This window comes from Panonychus citri, unplaced genomic scaffold, assembly GCF_014898815.1.
Source record: "Panonychus citri isolate SS breed McGregor unplaced genomic scaffold, ASM1489881v1 Contig00111, whole genome shotgun sequence".
In the NCBI taxonomy this organism is placed as follows: domain Eukaryota; kingdom Metazoa; phylum Arthropoda; class Arachnida; order Trombidiformes; family Tetranychidae; genus Panonychus; species Panonychus citri.
The window spans coordinates 1,295,218-1,314,153 of NW_026515516.1; the positions used below are offsets into that span (position 1 = coordinate 1,295,218).

The window sequence follows — 18,936 nt, forward strand, 5'->3', positions numbered from 1 at the left end:
GTTAACAATTGGCCAGCCGAAAAGATGATAACTTCGAGACCATCGACTTTGTCAAGTTGAACTTGCCGATCTTTTCATCTACAGTTGAAAGAATCGATTGAAAACAAATCGGCTAATCCTTTATCCAATCAGTTAATCAATGATTAGTGGGATACAATTAGAGGCGATGATCAAATGTTTCTATTTACGGATTAATTACAATTATTGATATTTGATGACAATATTATGTTACAAGATCAATTCGACGTGGGCAAAGTTCGTGCCGAAAGTTTGGACTTTGTTTTGTTTTTCTTGTCACAAAGTTGGTAAATTTTCACCTCCAAGCTAATTGTAATTGTAATTATCGACTATTAACTTGCTGCCATCTCTTGGTGTTGATTTATCTTTTCTCATTGGATCGAATCGAATCAAGTTTCTCTGTGATACATATTAATAGTCAGAGGAAGAAAATGATCTCGAAAAGTTAATTAAAATTACTACACGAATTAGGGGAACATCTAAATGATTAGAAAATGAATTAGATTAAAACAAAGAAAAAACCATCACCTGTAAATCAAGTTAATCAATAAGAGAACGGAGGCCAAAACAATCAACTTACCTGTATTCTTATTGATATGGATAAGATTTTATCGATATTCACGATCAGATCATTTAATTGATCGCTCGCACAAGTTGATTGTTTCATTAAGTTTTTTCTTCTCATTCTAATTTGTAAACAGGAAAGTTAGTTAATTAGTTGAGATTCGTTTCCTTCATTTGTGCTCAAAGTAAAATGTTTGTGGAAAACAAACTTTACTCTACTCATGAAGACACGAAAGTTAAATTAATTAATCAACTAATTAACGTGCTTAATGTAGACAATAAAAGAAGAACAAATTATAATTATTATGTTAGTAATGAGAAGATTTTGTTAGGTGAAGTTATTAATTCTTTGGATAGATGGCGATGCTGGTCCGTTTCGAAAAAGTTCTAACCGAAAAAAAAAAAATTTTCTTTTCTCAAGTTGGTTTGGTTTCTCTGTTTATTGAGTTAATCTTTTTTCTTTTCATTTTGTAGGAATTATTTGTTGTTTCTTTTAAATCAAATTGAAGAAAAGATTTAATCTCTCAATGGATTAGAATTGAACTTTTTTCTTGGTGAATTTTAACCGAGAAAATTGTTGAAATTTTGTTTTCTCTTTTTCTATTCAAGAAAGACTAAGACAAACTTGGAATTATAAGGAAGACAAAGGTAAGTTTTTCTTTCATTCTCTTGGTATTTTAATGTGATCAAAGGTGATAGAGGAATGAGAAAAGGTGAACAAGAGGAAACTTTGGTGGTAGTAGAGATAAAAAAAAGTAAAACTCTCATGAGAGGTAAGATATAATCCAGAATTTAGAATGAGAATGAGAAAACGAAATAGTTACTCTATCATCACGAAAGTAACAAAATCTCAAGATTTTTGGATAAAATGAAAAAATCTCACAGAAAATCAAAGTGATATCAGGGACACACAAAGGAATGTATCAGTTACCATGTAGGAAGAGAAGCGGCTGAGAGAGTTTAAGAATCAAGATCGAGTCAAAAAGTTGAGAAAGAGAATAAAAAAATTGCGAAACCAGAAAAGCGTAACAAATATCAGATTCTCATGAGATATTAGCTGAATGAGAGAGAGAGAGAGAGAGAGATAACAGAATTTATCTCTTTGAATAGAATTTCTATTCTCTTACTTACCTTTATCACCCCTTGAGTTCATATTCTCTCATTATTTTTTTTCTCTCTTTTTTCACCATTATTTTTTTTCTGTCTGAACAATATTCATCTTCAGAGTTAACCAATGAATTCCAGGGCATCAAAAGACAAATATATTCCCTAATCGAAATGTTAGTGTTTAATTAACTAATATACAAACAGAACATGGTAACACCGAAAGAAAAAATAAAAAAAGAGAAAAGAAAAGAAAAATGAAAAGATCAACAAAATTCAATCAATATTCAATTTCATCAGCATTATAATCACAATTATCTTATATCTAAAACCTTGGTGAGGTTAAAAGAAACTGATGATTCTCATTATTTGTATGGATCATCCTGAATCTTTAATAATAAATGAATCGTTCATCTCTAATGTTATCACAATATGATGAATGAGCATCACAACAAGTTACCAGTAAGTATTATCATACAAGAAGACATAAAGAAAAAGTAATTAACTAACAATAACCAGAATCCACGTACTAGTAATCAACACAATAAATGAACTATTTGAAAACATGACATCAACCAGGAAATTTCAACAATCAGAAACTTTAATAGTAAAACGATTGACTATTATGTTGATACAAAAAAAAACCAGGAACCACCCTTTATGTGTTCCAGGGTAATGATGACCACTAACTTACTTTTTCCAGGCCTTTTACTTGACCATAAAGGTACCAGAGATAAATTGACATGATAATTAAGTGACAATCAATTAAACCATAACAATTAGAGTGACTGGTGAAGTATTAAAGTCTACCAACGACTGAATGAACGTAAAGGTGACCATGAAAAGAGATTGAATAATGTGAGTCAGAAAAAAACGTAAACTTTCAATCAGAACTTTTTTTTTATTACTTCTAATCAATTAAGTTGATTGGTAAACGATTGACCTTAATTTTTGTTTACATTGTTTCTGTTTTTTTTTCTTTCATTTCTTTCATTATGTTAACATCAATGTTGAGCTTCAATTGTTTTAATCTTTTAATTGTTTTTGGTGAGAAACTTTTTCTAATTGGTTAATTTAAGTAATCAAGCACAGTTGGACACGCGATATTGACACAATCGAGTGACCATTGAACCGATTGTGGAAAACGCAAAATTTATTATTTCAACTTTTTCTCAAACGAAAAACAATCAACTCATCAGGATGATAATTCAATCAGCTGATTGATGTTTATTACAATCCCATTGTCTTTTTACACTGCTAATCACAATAATAATGATAATTGTGATTCCTATTGATTGTTGTTGTCAAATGTAATCAATTAATATAAATAAACTCTCATTAAATGTTAAGTATAATGGTTTACATGATGTACCAGTGAAAAGTTTTAATGAGACTTAATCATTTGTAATCATCATGTTAAATCAAAATGAATTGAATGAACATCATCTCAGAAAATGAAAACTCAACTGATAAGATATCATGATGAAGATGATGATGATTCTTGGTGTATAATTAGATTAATGATCAAGATTAATTTAGGCCTGACAAGAGCTAATCTGTTCATCTTAATGACAAGCCTAAGGTGCGGAGTTTAATGATTTAATTGCATTAATACTGAAAATTACCATTGCCAATTAATAACCTTTTACTTTAACAAAGCTAAATCATATACATGTACTTAATTGTTGATAATATTACAGTTGATTGAGTGTTGCTTAAATGGAAGTGATTTAAATTATCACCATGAAAAAAAAGTTTCCCACTTACGAAATGACCTCAGAATCAACAAGACTACGATTGACCTTTCCTCGAGTTGACATCAAAGAAAATGTGACCTCAAATTTGATTCATCCATGAATAAAAGCCAATAATCAATAATCAATTGCCACTGATCGTTAATTGTTATTTTCCATACATGATAAGTATCATCTTCCAAAATCAATCTGATTGATTTTCACTCAAAACCTTTTCTATTCTGAGCTTGTTACTTTTTCCATATTAATAAATCTTCAACAATTAGAATGCTAATTTTAGATATTCAATATTTACCATGCAATAACTGAATCATCGTCATGAATCAGAGTCAAAGGAGAAAAAAAAATATTGAATTATTAACGATAATTATTTAGAATATGGTAATAAAAAAATCTCATATTCTCATCAATATGTATCATGAAATAATAATGATAATAAAAAAAACAATCGAATGAGTTTTTCCATATCAATTTAAATTGTTACGTTGATTGTTGATTAATGAAGTATTAATAGATTGATCGGAGAAGCAAAAAAAGTTCAATTTTGATCATTTTTCCCATGAATTCATATTAAGACCATTTTCTACCTGGATGGTTACCTTGGTGGTGAAAATATACTACAGATGAAAGTCTTCACTCTCTCTCTCTCTCTCTCTCATCCCTCATCATCATTCACTTAACTTCCTCTTCATCATCAGAATTTTTCTTAAATCATTCAGATTTTCATGTTTTATTTCTTGGTGTCACGAAATGTTAATCATGAAAAAAAGAAGATGAAATTGTTGAAGAAACAACTTAAATCACACTTAGAATCATTTTTCACATTTAATCGTAATCTTTTCCTACCTGAATATCAATTCATTGAAAAAAAAACTCACTCACTCACTCACACGAGATGATTGCAATAAGAAAACAGTTTTTAACATGATTGTGTTAATGATTAAGTTGATTATGATTGTTTGATGGTTTTCAGTATATTAAGAAGGCTTTTCAAATGAGAAATGATTACATTAAATTGTTATGATAATAAACAAAAATTTTTTACTTTTATTGTTGTTATTCAGTGTGTTGAGATCAATAAAAAAACGCTCTGTGTTATATATCATTAATCATTTACAATTAATTGTTGTCTTTCATTTTCATTTCAATTGAAATTATTGTTATTTACAATTAAATTATTAGCAGAAAAGAAAAGAGTTAGATGAAGAGTTAATCACAATCAAGATGATGGAGAGAGAGAGGACACACTTATATGTACATTAAAGGAAGCGGAAGAGAGAGAGAGAGAGAGAGAGAGATGGATAAGGAAGATGAAGGAGAAAAATTTGTATTCTAATCAAATTAGATCAATTTGATGGTTAATCTCATGATGGTTTAAATTTGAATTGACCATTGTGTTGATGTGTAGAAATGAAGAAAAAAAAATTAAGTGTTCCAATTAGAAGACAAAAATAATTATTGTTGTGGTGGATTTTGATTGGAAAGACAATTAGTTAATCAAACGGTAATTTGATGTCGGTGATTTGTTTTTTTCTCATCTGTAGTAAAGTTGGAGATAAATTTTCCAGCAGAAAGCAAAATTCTGTATAAATTGATTGTTATTCTAGATTGTGATTTGATTGTCATCAAAGTATCATCATCATCTCCTCCTCTTCTCTTCCTTAATTGTGAGTCCATCATCGATATCATCAACGATGAAGATAAGTATATTGTATATTATATGTAAAAAGTTATTTCTGTAAAAGTTCATCAATTGATTGGTTAATCAACCTTTTCCTCTGGCTCTTTTTTGATATTCCATTTGTAAATCATTTTGTGTCAAGCAACAATCAAAATACAATAATAAAGATGATGAGAGTAAAAAAATTGAACAAAGAAAATGGAGATTGAAAGAGAAAAGGATAGAGAAGAAGAAATAACCCTGTGACCTTGTGAAAAGTTTCAAGTTCACATTGCATTTCAGACTCAAGAAAGCGTAAAGTAGTTGACTCCATAAAGAATGAAGATAGAGATGAGAAGAGAAGAGAGTAGGGAGAGAGAGAGAGAAGATGTACAGAATGAAAGTAATTCTTGAAAGGCGATCTCTCTTTCACTCTCTGAAAAAAATTGAAGAGAGAGAGAGGAGAGAGAAGGAGACAAGGGAGAAGAGAATTGTTATTGTTTTCACAGCCATCACTTTGAGAAGAGACGCAAGATGAAGATGAAAATGAAGATGAAGATGAGGTTGAGGTTGACGAAGGGACATGAAAAGTTACAAGCTTTAGTTTCACCGGAGGAAAAGTGATGATGATGATAAATTATTTTACAGAGTAAAACTTTTCCTCGAATCCAATTTGTTATTGAGTTTTTGTTTTGTGTTGATGGTAATTGTATATGAAGATCAACAGGCAGTTTGGAATGAGTTGATTTACACTTTAAATCATCATCATTATATTAACTGTAAATTTCTATCATCATGACTTGTTCAATTTTCTTGTAGCAATAATTATTATATTTATAGCAATTAGATAGCAGTAATTATGCTGGTCTGTGTTTCTATTATTATACAGGAAAATCTGATGGAATCAGCATTCTATGTTTTCTTCCAGAGGTTGTTCCTATTAAATGTTGTTGTTGATGATGTTGTTGACTTAGAGACCCATGGCCAAGGTAAATTTGATGATTAAATTTAAATGTTGGCTACTGTTGACTGAATATAAACACAATGTTAGTGTGTGGATGGAAACAACACTCGTCCAATGGAAAGTAGATATTGTAGATGAGAAAATGGTTGACCGCTTGTTTCCTCCGGTGAAAAAAGTGTGAACTAAATTGATAGAAAAGTTTCTGGTGTTGGTGTTTTACAAAGTGTCAGCGCTTGTATGTGATGTTTTAAATGTTCTGATTGTACCATCAGAATAGGGTGAAACCTGTGTTGTTACATGAGTTACCACCGGTATCACTGGACTGGGACCATAAAGGCTTGATGAATGTGTATGATGATGATGATGATGATTGTGATTTAAGCCATTGTGTGTTGATCCTACGAAGACACTTTCTTTGGTTGAAGTTACAGTTTCACTTCCATCAAAACACCAATCCATTAGAGGTAAATGTTGAGCGATTTTATGATGTTGAACTGAATCGGTTCGGATGATACAAAATATTATACAATAAAATCCAAGTAAACAATTGAAACAGGCGAAAGTTAATCCCAATGGGATTGAAGTTTGATTAGTTAAATAGGCATAGCAGGTAATCCAATTGATACACTGGAATAAAAGTAGAAATGTAATCCATTTCAGGCCACAACGAATATCTTCAACTTTTAATTGCTCTTTGCCTTTTAGAGCTGTTGATATGGCGATTTTGTGACAATAAACAATCAACCCAAAGTCGCTTTCCAATTATTGGTCAACCTGATAACTTTGACATTTGGACAGCAAGTTAATCATTTTGATCTAGGCCATAGAGTATCATTTTTTTGTGGCCAAGAAATGCTGGTCGTCAGTCTAAAAATAGGTAAGAGTAAAAAAAAATCAGATAAGTATTATGATTGCAAGTATATATGATTATACAGATCAAGTTGAGGTCAATTTAATGGTTTGTGAAGATGAATCAATTCATATCATGAATGAAAGTATTACTCAAATAATACAGAAGTTGGAAGATAATAAATGATAATTATGATGGAGCAAAAAAGTCCGAGATGAAGATGATTTCACCGGAAAGCATCAGAGTCTTTACTTTTTTTTACATCATGTTACAGGTCAATTTATATAGTTGATGCCCAATTTAATCTTCTTTCTTTTCACTTTATTTTATCATCATCTTATTATTATCTTCTCTTCATCATCATTCTCATCTTCTTCTTGATATATCTTGATGTTTTTTCATGTTCTTTCTTTTCTCTTTATTTCTCCCTGATCATCATCGTCTTCATAATCATCAAGCAAAAAACACACTTGAATGGCCATTAGTTAGTCTCAAGCCGTCAATCATTCATTAGATGGATAGATGAAGATGATAAAGATGAGAATGAAGGTAAGAGAGAGATGCAAAGGTAAGTGAGCAAAGAGGCAGGTACACAGCATCAAGAGGGTCTTATGTTTATGGGTAAAAAAGCAAAAGAATTTATCATCATATCTTCTTTTCCTTCTTCTCCTTTTCCAGGCTGTTTTTTCTCTTCTCTTTCTATCTCGATGTGTAAGTGTTTCAAATAAGATGGATAGAAAGGAAGACAAGGAGGAAGATAAAGAGTGAGAGAGAAGATATTGAGAGAGAAAGATTTAATATACATTTATATAGTTGAGGGTTACTTAGGGTTAGGGTTACTGGCTAAACCAAGTAATTCACTTGAAAATTAAATTCATTAATTGGCCTTGAATCTTATCAATCAACAACCATTTAGACCCAACCTTACATATATAAAATGATTACTCTGATGTTGATGATAAAATGTTGAGTTAGAGAAAGAAAGAAAAAAAGAAAGAAAGAGAGAGAGAGAGAGAGAGAGAGAGAGAGAGAGAGAGAGAGAGATGAAGATCATAAGAGGAACATGTATTTCAAGATGAAGAGACAGAAGAAATCAAATCTCTCATCTTCATCTTCCTCATCAATTTTCATTGATAAATATCAGAAACAAATTTTTCATTATCATTTAATCTGAAACTTATTATTAAGGTAAAATCTAAAAAGGTTTCGAGCAATTAAAAAAATAAAGAGTCGGAAAAATTGTATCGTAAGTTTTGTAATTGTAATTAAATTGAAGCTATTTAATAAACAATTAAACCACAATTAGGGAAATTACTTGAATGACATGGTTCACTGAAAAGATGGATAATTTAATTAACTATGATGATTGATCTGTAAGTCTTGTAATAAACGATAGTTTATGTTAATAGTTAAATTATATTTTCCTTAATCATTTCTTAATTGCTCACAACTGTAACTTTAAAAAACCGTAAAAGAAAAAGTTTTTGGGTTTACCTAATAAATAAAAAGATAATAGTAAATACAAAGGAGGCAAAAGTCAGTCAATAGTTAATTTAATACCAAAGTGAACGTCTTTTTTGGTCAAGATTTAAAGGGAGGGAATAGAAGTGTTTTTTAGTGGTGGAATAGTAAGAAAGTATCAATAATAAAAAGAGAAGATGATGATGGAGAAAAAGGTAAGAAGAAAAATATAAGATGGATGACAAAGAAAAGAAAGAGACAGAAAGAAAGCAGATTGATTAAACACAGAAAATAAGATGAGAAAGTAAGAAAAGAGAAGGAAAGAAAGAAAGAAAGAAAGAGAGAGAGAGAAAGGGAGTTAACCACGAACGGATCCTGAGAGAGAAGTTGATTTGAGGCTAACAGAGTACAAATAAAGTATGTAAGTGTATATAAAGTAATCGTGCAAGATACAAAACCTGCAAAGGTAATTAGCCTATGAGAAAGAAAGGAAAACGTAAAAGGGCCTCCAGGTAAGAAATGCAAGAAGAAACAAGAAAATGATGAGGATAATGAAGAGGATGGAGAGAGAGAGAAAAAGTTAATTTCAATGAGATAGACGGGGCGGATAAAAAGTCAGTATAAGGGGCCACCTCGTAGACGTGTTTTTGCAATTTTTACCTACCTACTCCCCTTGACTTCATATATATATTAGGTACCATCATAAGTTTTGTCAGACGGAATTACAAAGAAAGACAAAGGTAAGAATATTTTTCTACTATTATAACTAATGTGAACAAAGATGAAAGGAAGAGAGGTAAAAAGATGATGATAAAAAAACGTTGGAGTAGAAAAGAAGAAAAAAAAAGTTAAAATCTCATGAGAGATGAACAGGAATCAGAATTAGAAACAAAACACTGACAAAATAGAAACACCAACAAGAATCTCATTACATTAATCATCTGAATCTCTCATGGATAGAGTCAATTTTTCATGAATTAATGAATGAGATAAATTCATGAGCAATTGAATAACTGATTTACCTTAAATTTCAGGATGAAAACGAAAACACAATTTTTCTAGAATAAACATGACTAAATATATACATAAAAAGTAGACTCATAATATAAAAGTAATTAACTAACAACAATCAGAATCAAGAATACGTACAAACAACAATCAATTCGCTATTTGAAAACATGACATCAACCAGGAAACTTTAAACTTACCATTATATTAAGTGATTGGTTTGACTATTGTATTGAAAATGCTGAGCAAAAAGTTGCCGCCCTCAGCGTGTTCCAGGTAATTGGTCATTCGTAATTTAACTTGAATTGAGTTATCGTATAAATGAGTACAGATTATTGGTATTGTCCCTCATTAAAGATAAATCATCAACTTTTCCAGGGAAGATGATGGAAAGTAACCAGAAAATCCATCGGCAGTGGAAATTGTAGCCTGACTTGTTCATAGATTACATGGAAATCGTAATTTTCTTGTTCAACTTTTCAATCCAATTGAGTTATTGAGTTTTTGTTTTGTGTTGATGGTAATTGTATATGAAGATCAACAGGCAGTTTGGAATGAGTTGATTTACACTTTAAATCATCATCATTATATATTAACTGTAAATTTCTATCATCATGACTTGTTCAATTTTCTTGTAGCAATAATTATTATATTTATAGCAATTAGATAGCAGTAATTATGCTGGTCTGTGTTTCTATTATTATACAGGAAAATCTGATGGAATCAGCATTCTATGTTTTCTTCCAGAGGTTGTTCCTATTAAATGTTGTTGTTGATGATGTTGTTGACTTAGAGACCCATGGCCAAGGTAAATTTGATTACGAGATGTGTGATGATAAGGTGTCGGTGATGATTCTGGTGATGGAGGTTCAATCGATTCATAGAGACCAAGTGATTGGTTTAACATTAATGATGAATGATTACGATTACTTCCTAATCCTCCTCCGATTATCATCTTTGAATTGTTTAAATTTAAATTGTTAGTATGTGGCATTGTTGATTGACCATAAACACCAAGAGACATATTATTGTGATGATGTTGTTGAGATGAAATTAGTTGATTTTGTTGTAATTGCTGTAAATGTTGTTGTTGAATTTGCTGTTGATGATGTTGTTTCTGTTGATTCCCTCCTGCTATTCCTCCGGTTGATGAAGATGAAGATGATGGTGACATAGATAAAAATGTTGTGGTACCATTAGTGTTACCCATTAATGTAACCACAGTTGATGTTGCTGGAATATTATTTACAATATGATTATTATGATGATTTTGTGGACGATTGTTTAATTGTTGTAAATTATTTAAAGTATTAGATCCACTATTATTTGTAGATGATGTTGATGATGACGATGTTGCTAATGGTGGTGGCGGTGATTCAATTGACTCGTAAAGTGCCAGTGTATTATTGATTATATGTGATGTTTTAAATGTTCTGATTGTACCATCAGAATAGGGTGAAACCTGTGTTGTTACATGAGTTACCACCGGTATCACTGGACTGGGACCATAAAGACTTGATGAATGTGTATGATGATGATGATGATTGTGATTTAAGCCATTGTGTGTTGATCCTACGAAGACACTTTCTTTGGTTGAAGTTACAGTTTCACTTCCATCAAAACACCAATCCATTAGAGGTAAATGTTGAGCGATTTTATGATGTTGAACTGAATCGGTTCGGATGATACAAAATATTATACAATAAAATCCAAGTAAACAATTGAAACAGGCGAAAGTTAATCCCAATGGGATTGAAGTTTGATTAGTTAAATAGGCATAGCAGGTAATCCAATTGATACACTGGAATAAAAGTAGAAATGTAATCCATTTCAGGCCACAACGAATATCTTCAACTTTTAATTGCTCTTTGCCTTTTAGAGCTGTTGATATGGCGCTATTGTGGCAAACAATGAATCCAGATATACAAATGAATACAAAGGAGGCGATCAGTGCAAGTACACAAGGACCCACAAGGGTTAACCAAAGGGTTATATCAATTCTTATCCAGCAATAGTTGGCAGATCCATAAGAGTGAGGGTTGATGAAAAGTGATAACAAGGTAACAAGACCTGGTCCTCCAAAAGCAAGGTAATAATACCACCAAATACGATTGGTTGTTTTAATTGTTTCAAAAACTTCAATTAAATTAAGAAAATGGTCAAATGATTCAAGGAATGTCCACAAGAAGGAAGAAAGTAAGAAATAGTGAAGTATTCCAGCGGAAAGGATACATGGGAGTAAATTATCTGTTTGAAAGATTCCAATGAAAAAGGTAACCTGAACAATAAGTAATGTTAGACAAAGATCTTTATGGATGGAAAGGACTTCACGATTATCTCCATGGATAGTGTACAAAATCATTAAGATAAACAAAAGACACAAAGCACTGATTCCAGATGCAATGATGACCACTAATCGTAACCAATTAATGGGTATACTTTCATCATCATCTAAATTAAATGTTGATGATGACGATGAAGATGATGATGGTGGTAAATGAACTTCCATTAATAAAGCAAAGGAACTCAAGTGATCACATTGACAAACTGTATGGGTTAAATTGGTGGTGGCAACTGAACAACCATCGGTTGACCAGTCGGATACTTTGGGAGACCAGTAAACACATCGAGGTGAGAATACATTTTCCTCGTGAAGATGACGGAAAACAATGGTTATCGGTTGTGGTAAAGGTGTATTATGAGATGATGGAAAATCGGCAAAATTTACTATAGATGATGGAGACAGTGAATCATGATCAATTGTCTCTCCAATAACCCGTGAATTGATTATCAATGCTTGGCTAGATGAAAAACTTTGAAGTTTGGACAATCTTTCATCAACATCATCAGCTGATGATGGTGAACGAACCTCCATTAATAATGCAAAGGAACTCATATGATCACATTGACAAATAGTATGAGTTATATTAGTTGAAGCAACTGAACAACCATCGGACAACCAATCAGATGCTTTAGGTGACCAGTAAACACATTTAGGTGAGAAAACATTATCCTCATGAAGATGACGGAAGACAATTGTTGTTGGTTGTGTTGAAGGTTTATTTTGAGTTGATAAGACATCACCAACATTTGATATGGATGATGGATATGTATTATGATACACTTGTGGTTTATGGTAATCATTTGTTGCTTTAGGTATCATATGTGTTTCAGAAAACCATCATCATTTTTATTATTATTTGAATACGGTGGCGGTGGTGGTGGTGGCAATGGTGGTGGTTGCAGGGGTGGTAAGGGTGATGGTGCGTAATAGGAGGTGGTTGATGATTCAATCTGCCGATCGATCAGTTTAGTGGACGGTCTCAGGATTCGAGCATCAATAGGTAAGGCTGCATCTAAGGGTGGTCGTCGGGTTGTTGAAGTAATTGGTAATAATGACGGTAATGATGATGATGATGATGATGATGATACGGATGATGGTAAAGATGATACCGAGGAAGAGGGTGATGATGAAGACGATGTTGGAGCCACTGAACCAAGATGGAAACAGATAAATGAATATGCCAGGTAAGAGATGATACCCAAGAGAACAAAAATAAAAGAATGAAAAAATTTTAGAGTAAAAACAAATTGGTAATAATAACAACAACATAATATCATAATTTGCAATCTTAATCACTAACATGTTCATTTCTTAACATCATTTTCATGTTGCATTTAGTGATAATACCCATAACTGTGAGAAAATGATTAACACCAACGCCTTCACTATTCAAACTAAATACATTTAGTATCATGAATTTTATTATTATCATCTTAATATAATGAAAATAATAAAAGTGATGATATGAATAAAATGACCTTTGATTACATGACTTTCATTCTCTCTCTCTCTCTTTCTATCTACCTTAATGTGTAAGGTGGGAAAAAGGTAAGTCAATTATCATGATAACATCAAGTGGCAAAAATACACACATTGAATATATATGTTTTCATTAACTTTTTCTGTAATCAAAGTGATAAACAAAGTAAACAACAACTAGAGCAACTGTTTCAAGTGTCAACGAGCAAAGTTGCATCTTAATATCATTATTATTATGGATGATGTTAGTTAATGTTAGTTAATGATACTGTCAATCTCTTTTTCAACTATGTGATTTTTTTTGTTCCCAATTCTTTTCATCAAGAAAAAAAAGAAGAGGAGAAAAGTAAAGGAGAGCGTAAGAAACGAGATGATTAAGATGAGAAGAAGATGGAAAATATTGATGAAGAAAAATGATGCAAAGTGTTAGAGGTAAGAAAGAGATAGAAACAAATATTGAAACAGAAAAGCGAGAATCTTTCAACCCTGGAAAATGATCAATGAAAAAATTGAAGGATGCAGATCATGTTGATGATGATGATGATGATTATATTATCAAGATCAATGTCAATAATGATAGTGATAATAATATAAGGAAATGCAATCAGTGAAAAAAATGGATTTCTGATGAATAATAATAGGGGATTAAGATGATGATGGTGAGAGAGAGAGAGTTGAAATTGATGAGGATACGTAAAAAAATGTAATGTTTGCGATAATGTAATAATATATTTGAATGTAACTGATCATCATTATCACCATCATCATGTTGACCTTTTCTGGTTCAAAGTTTGTCTGATTGTGTGAAAATTTCAACTTTTAAGCTTAAATTTTCATGTCAATGTATTGTGTATGTTTATATATAAGGTAGACGATCCTGTCAGCTGGTTATTATTATCATTCAAATGCTGTTTGTTATTGTTATATTGTTTTTTTTTGTCTTCTTCAGTTTCATCATCTTCTTCCTTCCTTTTCATCATTATCATCATCATCCAGTAGCATCATTCATTTTCATTTTTCTTTTCCTTCTCCCTAGAGCATCTTTCATCTCTCAATCATCATTTTCATGGTAACTAACTCAATACAATTGTGAATGTGTGTTGGAGGGAGAGAGAGAGAATGAGAGATAAAGAAAAATAGACAGAAAAGTGTATAAATACGGAAAATCAACCAAGTATACAAACAAATGCTGATGATAATGATGATAAGTACATATAAATACATTTAATTCTAGTACATTTATACGATGTATGATGAAGAAACAGCAGCAAAAAGTAACAACAATATTAAACGTAAATATTAGCATCAATAAATACATAATGATAACAACATGTAATATACAGTAAACAACCAATTCTAAATGTTAAATTGTACTACTTGTCAATCTAGTCAATTTTAATTAGATTAGTCTAAACCACCACCACAAATACAATGTTACTAATACACTGGATAAGAGAGAGAGAGAGATGATTTCAAGTAAAACCGTTAAATCAACGTTAATTTATCTTGATTGTTAACTATTATAACTAAATAGTAGCTGTGGTTTACTGGGCTTTCTAGTGTTCAGTCAATTAGATTAACATTTTGGGTGATTTTTTTTTGCTTACTCAATTTGTATGCAAAGAAATACAAATCATCAATATATTGGTACATAAAAACACACACACACACAGAGACATGTTAATCATCATTATCAACTCTATCATGCTCTCATCTTCAACAATAATCATCATCTTATAACTTCCCACTTTTTTTGTATTTCCATTAACTGTGAATTCGTTATGATTATTATCATTATCATTATAATAATGATAACCAGTTACAATTTACTTCTTCTTCTTCTTCATCGTCTTCAATTAACTAACAACAAACTCACTTGACCTGATTCAATTAACTTTAATCAACATCAACAGTAAGAGAGAAAGGAAAGAGAGAAAGAGAGAGAGAATAGGAGAGAGACTGGTCAGTTCATTGTGTTTACAATTATTACAATTATATTATTTATATACACCACACATACTACACATACATTAAATTGATGCTAATGTGGTTGACACACTTGAGAAGCAAAAAAAAGTTCTGATGACGACTGCAACTGAATAAAAGTCATTTGATGAACAAGTAACATAGTTATTCAGTTTCAGCTATGCATGATGAGATTATGAATAAGGTGAGGTTGTTGTTGTTGTTGTTGTTCTGGTGATGTAAATGTATTGTTTTGCTTTGTTTGTTTGTTTGTTGATAAAAGATCATCAAACTTAACAAACATAAGGAGATGATGAGAGACATCTAACTAATATCTAGTTTAAATCTCTCTGTGATTTTTGATAATCTTTTCTTGTAAAATAAGAAAAGAAACAAGATCATCATGAGAGAAATACTCTTGAAAGGAAGGATTTTCTGATTGATGATAATTGTAGGGATTAGGATTAAGAGAGTTGGATTAAAATTGATAGGGTAAAACATGTTAAGTAGAAATGTTTTTCTCTCTTCTATCCATCCATCTATCTATCTGTCTCTCTCATTTACTAATATAATTCATGAGAGTAACTGATTAAATTGATGGTCAACATAATCTTCTTCACAATCATCCGGCAATCATTCTGACCTTTTTTCTCCTTTGATTGTGAAAGTTTGTCATCTGATTGTGTGAAAATTGTACCTTTTAGGCTTGAACTTTCATCGTTAATGTATTCATGTATATACCAAAAGGTTGATAATGTTGTCAGTTGATTATCATTGAAATGATTGTTTGTTATTGTTATTTATATATTGTATTCTCCATCTTCAGTATCTTCTTCGTTTTTCTTAATACTTATCATCATCATCAGCATAATATGTATATCAGCATTTATCTTATTCTTTTATTCCCTAGAGGATATCTTTCATCTTACAATGAGAATACATCATCTTCATTGGTAAAATAAGCCCCTTAACCCAAAGACATCTTCACATTTACACACACATACATACACACAATTGTAAGATGGACAAGAGGAAAAGTGTATATATGTGACAAAATATCATCATCATCATCATCTCAATATTTTAATTCTCTCAATCATCTAAATCTCAATCTCTTTTACTTAATCTTTTTCTTCCCTTTTCTAACTATTGTTATTTATTTATAACTTTGAAAAAGGTATCACAATGATTATCCCATAAATAGGTAATATATATGAATATATGTACATATAAAAGTTATTGTCAGGTAAATAGACACAATAGATAAAAATAAAGGACACTTACAATTTGGTACACAATGATATTGAACTTCCAGGTATTTAGGTGTTCCTGGACAAGGGTCACCAAACAAATTACTTGAGACAGTAGCATTACATTTTGATTTACCAGAGCATCTATTGAATATAATATAAGAATATATAATAATATTATGGATTAATAATTAATATAGACTGTCAAGAATAAGAAGAAGAAGAGTTTAGTTTTCTCTCATTGTCAAGATTAATAAACAACATGGGGATAAATATAAATAAAGGTAAAAAGAAAATCAGAAAACTTACCTGTCTTGCATGTTAAGATAAGATCTAAATGACATACAATTTACTCGAAGGTCCAATTTACCTCCATCATTGCAAATACTTAAACTAAAACGACCATAATTGGCTCGAACTAAATGAATTGATTCATTTGGTCTACATGAGAGACTCAGAACATTTCCATCACAGGCATAGGTTGTTTTATACTCGATGTGACCTGAGAGAGATTATGATAATAAAAAATCATCATGGAATTTACATGAAAAAGAAAATAAAAACAAAAGAAAGAAAATATTAGTCAACTAATATGATATGATAGAAAATAGAGAATGAGAAACAAATATACAAATTAAGCAATTTGTTTGGTTAATTCAAGTTCCGGATTCATGTTCACCCATGAAAATGAAGAAAACAAAGTAACAATGATAATATAACTTTGTTGTTTTATCCAATTGATTGACAGTCAACACATAGACACGCAATTAAATTGCTAATGTTATTAAAATCTTACCTCGATCATTCCGGACAGGAGGTCGTAATGGTAAAGATTTTTCAGAAACAACTAATGGGTTTGAAAATAATAACAGAAAAGGTAAAATAAATGAAGGAAAGGGAAATGGGAGAAAAAAGAAAAAAAATAAACAAAAAATGAATAAATAATATTAGAAAAATGAACAAACAAAAAATGATAGAAAAGAAGAAAAAATTTCCACAAGAACAATGAATCAATGATAATCTCTTGATCACAATACTACACTTGAAATTACACACAATCTATTGAATGAAAAATTGAGTGAGTCAAACTTACTAGACTTTCTTGTTTCATCTTGAAACAATTCGGCAGCATTTGAATAAATCGTCGGTGAGAAATGAAGTAAGAAAGCAAGTGTAAGTGTTAAAGATGATAAAGTGACACAGAAATGGTGATAAGCCATGTGAGAATGAAAGAAGAATAAAGATTTTGGACAAAATATCCGAAGAAAACAAAAAGAAACAAAAAAAAACGAAGAAAAACAAAAACAATTAGATTGAAATTAATCAATTAGTGGATGTATGGAATTAGTAATTAGTCCATGGTAATTGATGAATCCATTTTGGTCAATGTTAATTTCCCACAAAATTGTCCACTAGAGTTAATAAGATAAGACCGGATTAAGAACATTAACACCGAATAAGCCGAAGAAAAGAAAAATAAGTAAACACAACACAGACACAAAGATGGAGACACAACTAGAGAAAAGAACAAAAATTATTCTTTTTTTCCACCAAACAAGAAGATACAAGGAGAGAAGAAAAGAAAAAGAATATTCTTTTTGAAGAATAAAACAAAAATTGATCAACAATTAGTAGAACAAGAAGAAGAAGACAGTCTGTTGTTCTTGAGTCAGAATTAAACAATTAAAGATGATGTTGATGATGGAAAAAGTCATTGGATCATTGGATGAGAGAGAAAAGAAAAAAGAGAGAAAATAAAAAAAAAGAGAGATAAATTCTTTTCTCTTTAGAATAGAAAAATATAATCGAAAACAAGTCACAAAGATTTTTAAAAGAGAGAAAAAAGAAAGAGAAAAGAAAGGAAACCAGTTAGATATGAACAATGAAATAGTTTCCACCACTTATCATGTTTACAGCTTGAGATCCGTTTGGTGAATAAACTTAACCAAAGAAAAGAGAGACAAATTCCTTTTCTCTTTCTCTCTTTTCCCTTAGTCTCCCTCTTACTTTTTCTTCGAAAGTCACTCCATCTGCCGGTTGGGTGGAATTCCAATTTGAGCGGAAATTACGATTTACATTTATGAGAAATTGTTTCTCATCGAAATGTTGAGATAACAAGAGTTATCACTTCGATTAAATATTAGTATTGTTATTAAGGTAAAGATGATGATGATGATGATGAGAGGAAGTAATAGATTACTGAATTGGAAATATCTCATGGGTGTTGTGAAGATGTTGAGTTTGGATTGGAAAGATAAACAATAAGGTTCAGAAGGTAAGAATTTTTTTTTTTTGCTTCTCTGTTGGTTGTGTTGTTCTGATGAGAGATAATAATGAATCTATGGGATAGGAAGTGAAAGAATTGCAGTGATGATGAAGATAAGGGGATGAGGATGATGATGAAAGGTGTTTGATTGGGTAAATGTGTAAGCAAATATTGTTACTATTGACCTCTGGAGACTCTGTTTCATCAAAGGGATCATCCTCATTATCGACAACTTTTTCTGGTAACTTA

At 30.9% G+C, this 18,936-nt stretch overlaps 1 protein-coding gene across 1 annotated transcript; it reads right to left on the minus strand.

Annotated features, from left to right (window-relative positions):
* Positions 1 to 4,467: 4,467 nt before the first annotated feature.
* On the minus strand, positions 4,468 to 18,342 carry LOC128389790 (adhesion G protein-coupled receptor L3-like). Its single transcript, XM_053349417.1, is given in 7 exon segments — positions 4,468 to 6,931; positions 9,584 to 12,542; positions 12,545 to 12,874; positions 16,456 to 16,565; positions 16,731 to 16,923; positions 17,218 to 17,268; positions 17,515 to 18,342. Coding segments are annotated over 6 exon segments (3,270 nt in total). The 5' UTR covers positions 17,642 to 18,342; the 3' UTR covers positions 4,468 to 6,931; positions 9,584 to 10,083.
* Between the last annotated feature and the right edge of the window lie 594 nt (positions 18,343 to 18,936).